The sequence below is a fragment of the Belonocnema kinseyi genome, chromosome 10, assembly GCF_010883055.1.
Source record: "Belonocnema kinseyi isolate 2016_QV_RU_SX_M_011 chromosome 10, B_treatae_v1, whole genome shotgun sequence".
Lineage (NCBI taxonomy): Eukaryota > Metazoa > Arthropoda > Insecta > Hymenoptera > Cynipidae > Belonocnema > Belonocnema kinseyi.
Window position 1 is genome coordinate 118,086,550 of NC_046666.1, and position 14,111 is coordinate 118,100,660.

General features: G+C 33.0%; 1 protein-coding gene across 3 annotated transcripts in view; it reads right to left on the reverse strand.

Annotated features, from left to right (window-relative positions):
* Positions 1-14,111, reverse strand: part of LOC117181547 — a 294,598-nt gene that overhangs the window by 243,604 nt on the left and 36,883 nt on the right. Inside the window, exon 2 of one of the 3 annotated variants that reach the window (XM_033374360.1) lies at positions 8,311-8,474. The exons of the other annotated variants lie outside the window; for them this stretch is intronic. Coding sequence (XP_033230251.1) covers positions 8,311-8,474 — 164 coding nt within the window. The remainder of the gene's footprint in view (positions 1-8,310; positions 8,475-14,111) is intronic. 3 annotated transcript variants of the gene reach the window in all.

Consider the following 14,111-nt stretch of genomic DNA (forward strand, 5'->3'; position numbering starts at 1 on the left):
TGAGTCCAATTCATTTTTTATCTCATATGGAGTTAAACCCTTTAAATGAAAATGTTTGATTACCGCTCTGAACTCGTTTTTTTTTCCATTTTTCTTGACGAAAAAAATTTTTTTTTCAACTGGTTATAAAAACACGTAAACTCAGAAGATGTGGACTGTGACTGCACCATATATCTAGTCGAGAGTGGTGCTGACTGAAAACAGATGATTTGGAGCGATTCGCGCGCCATCTGTTAGTCATTCTAAGGACTTATTGAACTACCCTCGTACTTGAATTAATATTACGAGAAATGAAACTAATCTTATATTTGACAGCTCTTTCGTATTTGACAACCCCATTTTTTCAACTTTTTTCTGGTAGTTTTTTTCATTAGTTACTCGTTTATTTTTGTTTAAATTCGACATTTGCCTTCAACTAAATATTTGAGCCAATCGTGCGAATTAATGTTTTTTAACTAGCATCAAAATATATTTAAATTAATTCTTTTTTTGTCCATTCGTCATAATAAACATAATAGACGTTTAAATATTTACTGCGCCTTAACGACGCCCCTAGTAGCGTAAATGTATAAAGTATTGTAGTACACAGTCTGACCGCAGTGCGAGCACCATCGACTCCTCGAGGAGAAACGGCCCGCTTTAAAAGTCAGTTCAAGTTGGACCGCTACACAGTGAGCAAGTCACTCTCGGAAAACCCGCTAGAATCATACGTTGTAAGAATCCGGGTTCTGATTCAGCCATGTCGTACGTATAACGGTGCCTCAATTCATAATATGGGAACTTTCATTTTTTCAAAAAGTGTTAACGAATAAAACCATCATTGTGAAAAGTTTGATTCTTTCCATCCTTGTGGCTCTGCTGCCCATCGCGGTTATTTTCCTTCTATTGTAATTCCCGCTCGAAAAGTGCGCACCTTACTCCTGCATGAATGATTAGAAGACGACGGAGAATAATAGTTTTGAAAGGGCGTTGAACGCTACTGCCATAAGTTTCCTTTGGTGTCTATTTTAAAAAGATGAACCCATTGAGGATAACCAGGTTTTCTAACCTGAAATTAGAGGAAATTAAATAATATAGAATGGGTCTTCCATCACCTCGAGGATAACCGGGTTTATTTAAAAGTACTAAATTTAAGAAATTAAATAACTTTATTCCGGGTCCTCGACCCCATCGAGGCTAACCAGGTTTGCTGAAGCGAACTTGAGAGAAAATTGAATAATTTTCACCGTGCCCTCGATATGGTCGAGGACACGGTAATGTGTCCATAGGTAAAACGCACCAAGAAGAATAGCCCAAGTCAGCAAAAGCGCTGGGTTGAGCACAATCATCGAGCAGTGGCCGAACTCGCCCACCCCGAAAAATGTATTTCCTTGCGCCAAATATCAAGCGAAAAAGGCTGCAGAAGCAACAGCGGAGAGCTCAACGGCCGAGTAATTCATCTCGTGTCCTCGAACACGAGCAACCTCGACCTTTATCAGTCCTGTCTGTTTTGGAAGATACCCCCCGTCCTTGTATGCTGACCTAAATACAGGATTGTTCGTCCACCTCAACGATGCCAGCTCCACCTCTAGAGGATATACGACTCCAACGCAAATTGTAATAATCATAATCGCGGTAGAAATAACCAAGGCTACAATCATTCTCAATATTATGAACCTTAAACGGTGGCATAAAATATAAGCGCCAAATGAATCCTCAAGACACTCATAATGCCAATAATTTTGCTCAAAAGAACCCTCCTAGAAAAACATATTCAATCAAACCCCTCAATCTCTTAATCATGGCAATTATATGCTAAACGCTGGAGCAGCAATATTCCAACCCAACTATCCCCAACGTTCCATAAGCCACACTCAAAAAACCCCTGATCCCAGGAAAGTGGGAAACCACTAAGCCTCGAGTTTGAAAATACTGTTATACCTAGGCGAATCATAGCGTTAAACTCGAGGCAACCCGTAGAAACCTTTATGGCAAAGGAAATCAACAGTGTCGAATTTCCTGCGGTTCTAAGTAAGGAATTATTAGAGAACGAAGAAGATGTAATAAATAAACGATTACACAAATGTCCTCTCATAGAATTTTCCATAGAAAACAAAGCTATTAAAAGCACTGGTAGACACAGGTAGAGAGGTCCACTGTATCTCAGAATAATTTTATGAGCCAAATGTAAATAATTTAAAAAAATGTGAAAAACTACCAACTGTGGGTGAAGCGCATGAATATTCCCCAAACTACACTATACATAAGTTTCATTGAATCGACAATCAATTAAACTAACACCCATTTTCCATATTTTTTATCTACCCAAGTTGTCATTTTATCTACATTTTATTCCTCCAATTTGCCACTAACCAGAATTTTAATTAGTCCGAATTATTATATGGCCTATCTTTTAGATCACCTAATTTCTCTTTGCCAGAACATTTATTTATCATAATTTCCATTTTGTCTGATTTCTATTTCCGAAAATTTTTATATGACATAGTTGTAATTCTTTCGAATAACTACATAACCTTTTTTTTGCAAGAATGGATAATTATCGTAGTTATTATCAACAATCATTTTTAGTGAAACTAAATGTCATTTATTCTAAATTTCACGGAACAAATTTTAACTTCTAATTTGAATATAATCTAAATTTGTTTATTCCGAATCACTATTTGCTATAATTTTCATTTTTCCTAATTTTAATTTAACCTAAGTTTCATTGCTCCAAATAATCATATAACCTAATTTTTATTTATGCACATTTCTATTTGTCATAATTACCATTTGCTCGAACTTCCACATGGCCTAATTTCTATTTCTCCGAATCATCATTTGTCGTAAGTTTTATTTTTCCTAATTTCCATTTAACCTAATGTCGATTTATCCGCCCTTCTAGAAATAATCAATTGAGATCGATAAGAAACAATATAACGAATATCTCAATCGTTCCAAATCGTGTTTCTTAATTGTGCCAAAACGATTGGTAACGATTGAGCGTTTTGCATTTCCAATTGTTTCTAATTGGGTACTTGGAATTTGCCATGTGATGCGCTCTTGGATTGTTTATTTTAGTGAACATTTTTATAAATATTTATACGTTTTAATATCAGTTAAGATTTAAAAAAGTAAGCTAATAATTTAAAAACGTGAAACTTCAGAAAATCGAACAAGTATTATTTTATTATTTAATAATGCTAAGCTGTTATTAATTGAATAAAATTAAACAATTAAAAATTAATATTAGAGATAAAATATTTTTTTCAGAAAGAGGTATCAATTGTTAATTATTCGCAATTATTAACACATAAATTCATCATACAATATAAAAAGTTTTTATTAATTTAATTTTCTAAATTTTTAGTTTATTAAAATATAAGCACTCAAAATGATAGACAAAGTTCTTTCTAAATTGAACAGTGAACTTACATCAATGTCAGTGATGTTATAATCGGTAGTGCTAAGATTGACTTCCATTTTTACCGCTCATGATTGACGTAAAACCAACTTTTTCTATTATTCACAAGGTAGCCACTAAAATCAAAGAAAAAATTTGGAATAATTTTTGGTTAAAAAAATTTTACACCAGTCAATAAAATTCAAAGTTTAAGTTTTTGAAGCTGAAAATTTTGTTTTTTAAAGTATTTAAGACTAAATTGCAAATTAAACTAATCCAATTGGCAGTTTTCTCATCACTGAGCGTTGTAAATCTTTAATTAGATCATTCAAAACAGCGATTTCGATTTCAAACGTTCATTAATATATGCAAAAATTACAAGCCTTCTAAAAATTCTATAATGTTTCCAATCGTTTTCAATTGGGTATTAATTCTTCTGAGTTTGAGGTTAATTTTCACTACAGGAATTGGATTTTGCCTTAATTATTCATAACCGGTTTTTACTCTGTCAAACAAACTTCAACAATATGAATTTAAAAAGAAGTAAATAAACTTTTGATAAGAATATACCCGCTAAGTGAAACGCCTAGTTGATAATCATACTACATCGCTGTCACATCGTTAAACGGAATGAATTTCACATATTGTTAACCCATATACTTTTAAATTTTCATTAGTTATACCGCCTAAACATTATAGTTTTTTGTACTTAAAACTTTTGTTAAATTACTAAAAGTTTAATATCTAATCAAGAAACACGTGCACGTCATGTGTGTTTTTAACGAAAACTGCAGAGAGCGTATTGCAGGCAAGTGTATTTACTCAATTTATTCCGATTGGGAACAATTGACACAATTAGAAATAATTTAAACCGATTCAACTTTTGATTAATCTTAATCGTTATTAATCGTGACCAATCAAATATTTCTAGGAGGGCGAACTTTCACGCGCCATAATCTCTAATTAACAGAAGTTCCATTTGTCCTACCAAACTTCCGTTCAGTTTGTAGTCGTGGTTTGCCATCTAGATGTATTTAGTCTGGTCGGTACGTCAGCTGAAGATGGCGCTGCGCAACACTTCCTGGGGTACGGTTACCAAATAAGAGTAGGTGCCAAATTTAAATAAGAAGCCTCGGCAAATACAGTAAACGTTAAGAAAATTATTGTGTAAGGCCAAATTTCTTCATATTTTGAATTTATTTCCCTTTCAGAAACTTAAACTCGACCCAATATTTAATTCTAGACTAAAGTCCCCAAACACCGAAACATTCGCCAGGTTAAATACACCCAAACACTTATTCGCAAATATTCGTGAAAAACCGAAGCATAACTGCATAGAAGAAAAATACCAGAAACTAAATTATCAAAACATTTTTGATTTAATTTTATCATGTACGCAATATTACGTAGCCGCGGCAAGAAAAGGAAATGAGTTTCAGGCGTTCTGCAGATGAGTAAACAAAGGTAAAACAGTAATTTATAATTACATTTCAAGTTCGGGTAACTCCATAAAGAAGGAGCATTATTAAAAACGATTGATAAAATCAAGGAAAATATTTCCATTGTTAATTGTAACAATTTTTGAAAAAGAACTGAAGAAGAACTTTAGAAATAATATTTCAGGTAGAATTGTTCATTCAAAAATAGTTATTTAGGTTTTCATGTTTTGGCTTTTTCGTTACGCAGAAGTTGCAATTATTATTTAATCCTCCTGATAAAGGGCTTTGTTTATTTCTTCGAAAATTCTCTAGAAAACCCTTTCATAAGTTTTTATTATTAAAATTTTATTTAAAAAACATTGTTCAAAATGATTGATGTCTCATGGAATTTGGGGGAATATTCATGCACCTCATTCTGGGTATGTCAATTACAGGTGCCACTGGCTCAAGACCTGTTCGTATCAAGACACAATTATATGTAGAATTCACCTTGGGTGAATGGTAGGGATATTTTGTATTCATTGTTGTACCAAAACCAAACAAAGTTTAAATTGAAGATTGATTTTGAAGAAAATGTTGTAATATTAAAAGACGCAAAAGACTCTCTAAAAATATCCTAGATAGATTATGAACCTAAAAACATGAAAATAATTACGGATCCGGATTATGCAAATGAAATCTGACATATTCAAGTGGTGGGTGAAAACTGGATGTATGGGAATAAATTTGTTGACTACATGGGAGGGGGGTAAGAATAATAATACGATTGGACTCGAAGAAACTAAAATCTTATCAGTAGAAATAATTATGAATAAAGTAGAGGCAATCGATACTCTATCTGCTAACGAGATGCAAAGTTTTGTAGAAATAATTTTAGAGCATCAGAAATTATTGAATAAGGAATCGAGTTTAATTAACGTTTATCAAAACGAATTAAAGGTTAGGGATGACCAACCTTTTATCTGCAGCACATATCCAGTGTCCATGGTCCTTCGTAAACGCGTAGCAAGTGAAATAGATATATTAATAAAAGCAGGCAAAATCCGACGACACAACAGTCCGTACATAAATCCTCTAGTTATCGTTACCAAGAAAAATGAGGATATACGCCTCATTGTAGACGCTACGAAGTTAAATAATATATTAATCAATGATTATGAATGCTCCGAGCCAATGGACTTTATTTTCTAATGTTGCGCAGGTATACAAATAATTTCGACACTCGACATGGTTATGAGTTTCTGGCAGACACCTCTCCGCCTTGAATCCTGCAAGTACACCGCTTTTCTCTTGGAAGGGACATGTATATCCTTATACCACAAAGTATCGAGCCTGGCCCTGACAAGGTCAGAGCGCTTAAAGAATATCCCAGACCTAAGAAGGTTAAGGACCTACGTGGATTCTTAGGTTTAATAAAATTTTCTACAAAATTTGCAAAGGATCAGGCGAAAGAAATCTTTCCACTTTTGAAGCTTTTAAAAAAGGGCGTGATATGAAACAGGACCTCGGATAGACAAGCAGCGTTCATAAGAACAAAGGAACTGTTATGTACGCATATTCTCCTCTACTACCCGGATTTAACTAAGCCGTTCTTTCTACAAACGGACACTAGCGATGTGGCATTTGGCGCTGTTTTATATCAGAAAGACAAAGAGGGGGGAAATCGACTAATTTTTTATGCAAGTAGGACCCTTAAAGGACCCGAAATTAAATATTTCACAATAGAATAGGAATTTCTGGCCATCGCGTGGGCGTTGATGAAGTTCCGATCCTTTGTTTATAGTACACAGTTTATATTAAAAACAGACATAAAGCGCTTATCTTCTCACAAACTTGCAAACTAATCAGTTCAAGGTTCACGCGATGGATCTTAGAAATCCAAGACTACATTTTCAACATAAAATTTTTCGAGAGTAAAATAAACATGGTAGCTGATGCTTTGAGTATAATTCCATCTATTGAGGATTATGAAAGCTCCGACGCTAAACAGGGCAAGGTATTCTTATAACATTTAGCAAACATGCCATCTTCTAACCTTAGAAAAACTCTCCAGAACTTCGCTGAAGAGCAGACCCGTGATCCCATCCTTCAGCAAAAGACGCGCAACGCCAAGGCCGGTAGCTCACAAAGATACCAAATTCACCATAATCTGTTATACTTAGTATATAAACAAATAAAAAAAGTTTGTTTGACTTCCACAAGTGTGAAATACGTGGTAGATGAATGTCACGACATGTACGGACACATAGGTCCTCTTAAATGCTTTCTCATGCTAAATGAAACATTTCACTACCCTAAATTCTTCAAAATAATGTGCCAAAGAATAGCTAATTTTCCCTTATGTCAACTTAACAAAGTAATCAACCAAATTTTCGAAATCGCTATCTCTGGATCTGTTTTCCAAATTTGAAGTTAATCAGTCCCTATCATTAATTCAAAGTCATTTTGATGGGATAGGTGTTAAACAAAAAACTCAAAACCATTTAACATGTCCGAATTTTAATTAATAAAGTTTTTAGCGAGTTTTTTTATTTATTTTAGACAATATTTTCTCTGCAAGTCATTACAAAATTTGGTTCGATCAACCACTGAAATAAATTGTAGACTCGCTGAAGACGGGAGTGTGTCCGAAATAAATGTAAGAGCGAAATTGTTGGCCGGATTTTTATTTTATTTTTTTAGAAGTTTTTCTATTTTCGAAATGGCTATCTCTCGATCGGTTTTCCAAATTGGAATTTGATTAGTCCCTAAAATTATTTCAAAGCCATTTTGATGGGATAGGTGTATCGAAAAAAATCTCAAAGCAATTTGACTTGTCCGAATTGTAATTACTAAAGTTTTTATGGAGTTTTTTTATTATAGAAAATATTTTTTTTGCACTTCATCTGAAAATTTGGTTAGATCAACCACTGAAATAAATTAGAGGCTCGCTGAGGATTCCATTTACGAGAAACATTGTATTAATTCCAATTTTAAGCATTAAAAAAAAAGTTAGATATCTGAAATCATCGAAACCCGTAGATTCCGCATTATTATGTTTTAGGCTGTTGACTATGAAATCTAAAAAATCTACTTCTAAATTTTAATCCGAAAGCTTAACAAAGGACCCTTGAGTATCGGCTACTCTATTGATATAGCCTCTCTGCTTGTTATTTACGATCGAATTTTTATTTCAATTTCAGTCTCTCTGCTTGTTATTTATGATCGCATTTCTATTTCAATTTCGGAAAGGACATTTTTAAGCCTCTAAAACATTTAAAAGTGATACCTGGATCTTCAAATATATCTACCTGAGTGCATGCGTAAAATTTCTCTGAGCTTCTTTAACCCTAGAGAATCTTTAGAATATAATTAGAGATTTCTATCGGTAGAGTAGCTACGAATATTTTCATGTTCTCAAATTATCAGCTTGGAGACCTAGCTGAATGTAGAATGGCCGATTGCTAGTTATTTCGAGTATAGATCCTTTTAATTGACTAAAATAGTAACCCTAGCATTAAGTTGGCAACCGTGCGCGTAACGAAAGAGCGAGAGTCGAGACGAGCAGACAGGCGGCCGTGAGCCTCCGTGGTGTCAACAATAAGTTCAAGCGTTTTAGTCGTAGTTAGAGCCTTCGTGGTGATGAGAGTAATTTGCGTGACCTGTGTGGCATCCTGTAATCATAAACAAGAAGTGTTGACCAGACGGGTCGTAATTAGTTCGAGAGGTCGCTGTACATTGTAAAGTGAGAATACAAATTGTTAAACAGACTGAGGAGATCCTGTAACCTTGTTTAGCCCTGCCCAGAACCTACTCGTGTCCAGAAAACAGTTCGAATATGTTGCAGCGAAATTTAAGGCCGGAATTTTCATTCAAATTTTTGTAGAAATGATTATATTTTCGAAATTGCTATCTCTGGACCTGATTTCAAAATTGGCATTTGATCAGCCCCCAAAATTAATTCTAAGTTATTTTGATGATATAGGTGTATCTGAAAGATATCTCGAAACAATATAACTGGCCCAAATTTTAATTAATAAAGTTTTTAGATCATTTTTTTCTTTCAGAAAATCTTTTCTCTGGACCTCATCTAAAAATTGGGTTTGATCAACCACTACAAAACATTAGAAACTCATTAGTGATAGGATTCTATCAGAAATAAATTAAGACATGACATTTTAAGCCAGAATTGTTATTCCAATTTTTTTAGAAATTTTTTTATTTTTCAAATTGCTATCTCTGGATTTGATTTCCATATTGGCATTTGATCTGTCCCTAAAATTAATTTTAAATAATTTTTATAGTATGGGTGTATCAAAAAAGATCTCGAAGCAATTAACCTTGTTCGAATTTTAATTAATAAAGCCTTTAGGGACTGTTATTTTGGAAAATATTTTCTCTGGACTTCATCCCAAAATTTGTTTTGATCAACCACTGAAATAAATTGGAGATTCTTTGAGAAAGGGAGTGTATCGGAAATAAATTTAGAAGCGAAGTTTTAGGCCGGAATTTTTATTCCTATTTTTTTTAGAAATTATTCTATTTTCGAAATTGCTATCTCTGGATCTGATTTCCAAATTGGAATTTGATCAGACCCTAAAATTAATTTAAAGTCATTTTGATGGGTGCTATTTTATTTAATTTTTTTTTTCATTAATTTAATTATAAGGGATGCATCTGGAATTTTAGGAATTGTTAAGCCAATAAGAAAGTTTCTTAAATTTGCATTTAAATATTTATAGATTGACACCGCTGAAATGATAAAATTTAAATATAATTATTTTTATCATTGACAGTAGTATTTTTACATTCTCATCATAGAAGGTATTAGATTTGTTTAAAATATGACCCACCCAGTCATTGTCAAATGTCCAAGTTTTGAGACTCCCTGAATCCGAAATACAGGTTTTTACGGATTTATCTGTTTGTTCGTGTGTAGCTTTTTAGTTTTTTTTTAGCACGATAACTTTCGAAAGAATTAACGGATTGGATTGACATTTGGTAATTTTGGTGTGTGTCGCACGATATGAAAAAAAGTCAAGAGAAGAAAAATGTTGCTTTTTGAATGCACAAAACGATTATCATAACAAATTTTTGAATTTTTTTGAAAAATCAAAATTTAAAATGTTGACAATATAAATAAATAATGGGAAATCAAAAATGACAGCATATGAAATCCCATTTAACACAATGTTGCTGACGGTTGGTTACCTTATCAGCATACAACACCACCCTTCTAGAAGTAAATAATATTTTTTTATATTTCTTACCAAATGAAAGTGGTGATACGATAAAAACGTGCTATTAGTATTATATGTTGAAAATATAAAATCAAATACCCGATAAAAGTAAAAAAGTTGATTTTATATTAGTGAATGAAGCAAAATTGTTATTTTTTATTATGGGCTCTTGAATTTTTTTTGCAGTACAAATTTTATAAATGGTTATAAGTTTTGGATCGGTTGAGATTAAAAAAGAAAGTAAATGAATATCTAAAAAACTTAATACTTCAGAAAAGCAATTGAACCATTATGTTATTATTTAAAAAAATGCTAGGCTATTATTAATTTAATTGAGTTAAACAATTGAAAAATATTATTCTAGACAAAAGATTTTTTTATATGAAAGAGGTCTCCATTTTTAATTCTTCCCCATTATTAACACATAAATTCATCTCATAATAAACAAAAACTTTGTATTAATTCAGCTTTCTAAATTTTCAGTTTATTGAAATATAAGTACTTAAAATGAAAGAATAAATTCTTTCTAAAATGAACAGTAAATTCCCATCAATGTCGATGACCTTCTATTCAGTAATCCTTAGACTTAGAGTATCCATAAAACTCAAAGTTTAAGTTTTAAAAACTAAACCTTTTTTATATAAAGTATTTAAGACTAAATTTAAATAATTCAAAGTAGAAGTTTTATGAACACTGAGCATTTAAAATATATATCAAAACCTTTAAAACAGCGATTTGGAGTTCAAACGTTCAGTAATGTATGTAAAAAAAAGAAGCCTTCTAGACCCTTTTTCTAAATGAAGCATTCCAAATTATACAATGTGGATTCAGAAGCCTTTAACTTTGTTTTATTTAAAATTATGCCACGTGAAATTTAATTATGAAAAATTTTCATTTTTAATCTTGTTTCGATTTGATTTTAATAAGTAAAACTTCAAAGACTTAAAAAATAGCATTTTAAAATTGAGGCTTCTGAACTGCTGTCCATACTATTATATACGAGTTTATGAAATTATGAGATAGCCAACTGTATATAAAGAGCAAAAACAAATTTCTTTTAGATTACAGAATACAAAATTTGACTATTTCATTTGTAAATGCCATAATTTTTAATGTTTTAGAATTGAAAACAATTCAATCTGTAATAGTTTTTGCATAGTTAAATCTACAAGTTCTTTTTCTTAAATTATTGTTAAATTTTGAACTTTTTAATTACATGAAGCCTTCGGAACAATCTAATGCTTTATACAATTAAAAATTTCAGACCTTTAAAATTCGAAGTTTTAAGATTAGGCATATGCAAAACAAATTATTTGAAATATTTAAAATATTAAAAACTAGAAATTTTTAAAAATTCAAAATCAAACTTATTTAAAAATTCAAAACTGTTATATTACAAGAAATTTGAAAGAATTGAATAAGTTCTTCTACTTAAAATTCTTAAAATTTAAGAAGTTACCTACGATTTATTTGGTCCGAGTTTCAAAATATTGGCGCCATCCTACGTTTTATAATAATTCCAATTGTTTTCAATTGGGTCTCTATTATTCTAAGTCAAAAATTAAATGGTGACTACAGCATTTTGATATTGCTATAATTATTTACAAGTGGTTTTTTACTCTTTCGAATGATAATAATTACACTCTATGACTATCACGTGGTTAAACGGGATGATTTTTGTTTTCCCACATACTTTCGACTTTTCAGTCGGTATACCGCCTGAACAAAATTCTATTTTCTGTGGTTACAATTTTTGTTAAATTATTAAAAATTTAATTTATAACCATGAAACACGTGCGCGATATGTGTGTTACACATGAGAACTGCAGAGGACGCATTGCAGACAAGTGGATTTAATCAATTCAATACGATTGGAAACACTTGACACAAGTAGCAACAACTTAGACCGATTCAACTTTTGATCACTGTTAATTGTTATAAATCGTGTCCAATTGATTATTTCTAGAAGGGCAGTCAGCTATGACTCTCGGTTGAAATTAACCCCCCCCCCCCCCTCCCCGGCCTTATTAACTGAAGTTTCGTGGGACTTTTGGTGTAACTAAACTCTCAATCCTAGATGCTTTAAGAGACTCTTTTGGTGAATTATCAGGGGATGAGGCAATAATGCACAATTGAGAAAGTCTGTGTCACTGAGGTTAGGGATATAATTTAGAAGTTCAAAAACGGTAAGGCTGCTTTATAGACCATATGTGTAACGTTTAAACCGTAAAAATAACACTGGAAAAGAACAAATTCTGTTTATGAAAAAAAAAAAAAATTGCAATAAAATGTTTAATAACAATTTTTTTCAAATAATGCGCATTTCTTTTAATCGAGAGAATGAAACTACGAAAGTTTTAATACCAATGAATGTTATGAATTATAATAATATAGATTTATGGAAATGATTTACAATTTCAGGGACAAACTCGAGTGCGAAGCACGAGATACGTGATGAGAATGCTTTCGTTAAAGCAGAAGGGGGTTTAAGTAAAGAGAATTTATAATCATCAAATTACTGTTGTCGATGATTTGACCTTTAGTTTTAACAAGTCTCTGCACAAGTGTGGAGAATATACAAAAACCAAATGTTAAGTACGAGATAAATATATTATGGAGCGCGAAACGCGATATAAATATATTATCGAGCGTGAAACGGAAGAACCAAGAGTTTCTCACCCTAGGCGTGCGAGGCGAGGCGCAGCGAGGAAGGTTAGGCTATAGAATCGAGCGTATTAGTTATAAGGTGTGGATGGACGGTACTATACAAACAGCCATCAATAATGTGCTGAATTGATTTGTTGGTATCTCCACACAATCAGCATCGGTCAACCACGTCTTGATTTAACACGTGTTTGCGATAGTTCCTGGTGCTGAAAACCTTGTCCTGTATCGCAATTATAGCTTTAAAGTATTTATAAATTGTTGGTAAACAGGCTATCGGTCGCAATTCAGACGGATTTTGAGATTTTCGGCGTCTAGATTTTTAGGCAATATATACGAAGTACCCTGGAGCATAAAGCCTGGAATCAAATCTGGGTGTTCAATAATCTTCTGAAAACAGCTTGCCAACGTAAGATGCACACTCATCAGGTACTTGTACCAGAAGTTGTGCACCATGTCCGGACCTGGAGCTTTCCAATTACTTGCCCTTTTCAAGACCGCTGAAACTTCTAAAGCTGTAATGTTTGTCAGTTGCATTTCAGGGCTATTGCTTACCCTTGCTTTCTCCAGTTTGAACCACGCGGTGTACAAATTACATCTGTTCATTTTTACCCAAACACCCGACCAGTAGTTAGTCATATCTTCCAATTGAGAGACTTCAGTGTTTTGCTGGTTATTTGGCTTTACTTTCAGTTCACGATAGAACCTTCTTTCATCTATCTGAAAGTTTCGATATTGTTACCTTCGTGCACTAATTATCTGGTACCGACACAGTCTTGCGGTAACAACATCAAGTCTCTGTCGTTGGGAGTCTATAATCTCATCCAATATTTTTGGTGTTAATGTCTCGATGTGCCGAGGGTGGATGATTTTAGTAACATGGTCACAGTATGAAAGAATTTGCACCTCTAACGCAGTTTAAGCTACTTTCAAATACGTAGGTAAAATCTTGCTGATCTGAACTCTAGTAAAGCCTGACCAAAATTTCTTTCAAGGTGCTATAGTTTTTCTAGGATTTCCATATCCACATCATCGTTATTATTATCCGGACGTAGTCCTAATGGATCCAGTACACGATGTTCATTTTCCTTAGCACCTATGCCTTCAGCATCAATCAAGTCTTCGTTTTTCACATCTTCCAAGGCGAGTTCATCAATAGGAAGCTTCTGTTCCACTTCCAGTTTGATAGTAGATATTTCAACAGCCAAAAGCAGTTTGTTTACAGACTTTGGGGTTTTTGATCTGCCAGATTCTGCTAAAGTATTTTTGTGGCTAGCTCTGGGAATTTAAGTACCTCAGGAGGATGTGGTGGTGTTGGACCATCAATAGGTTTAGAAAAAACATCAGTTGCTCCTACTTGACCGTTTCACGCGGCTTCCTCTAACTGATGTTCATTGTCGTCGTTTT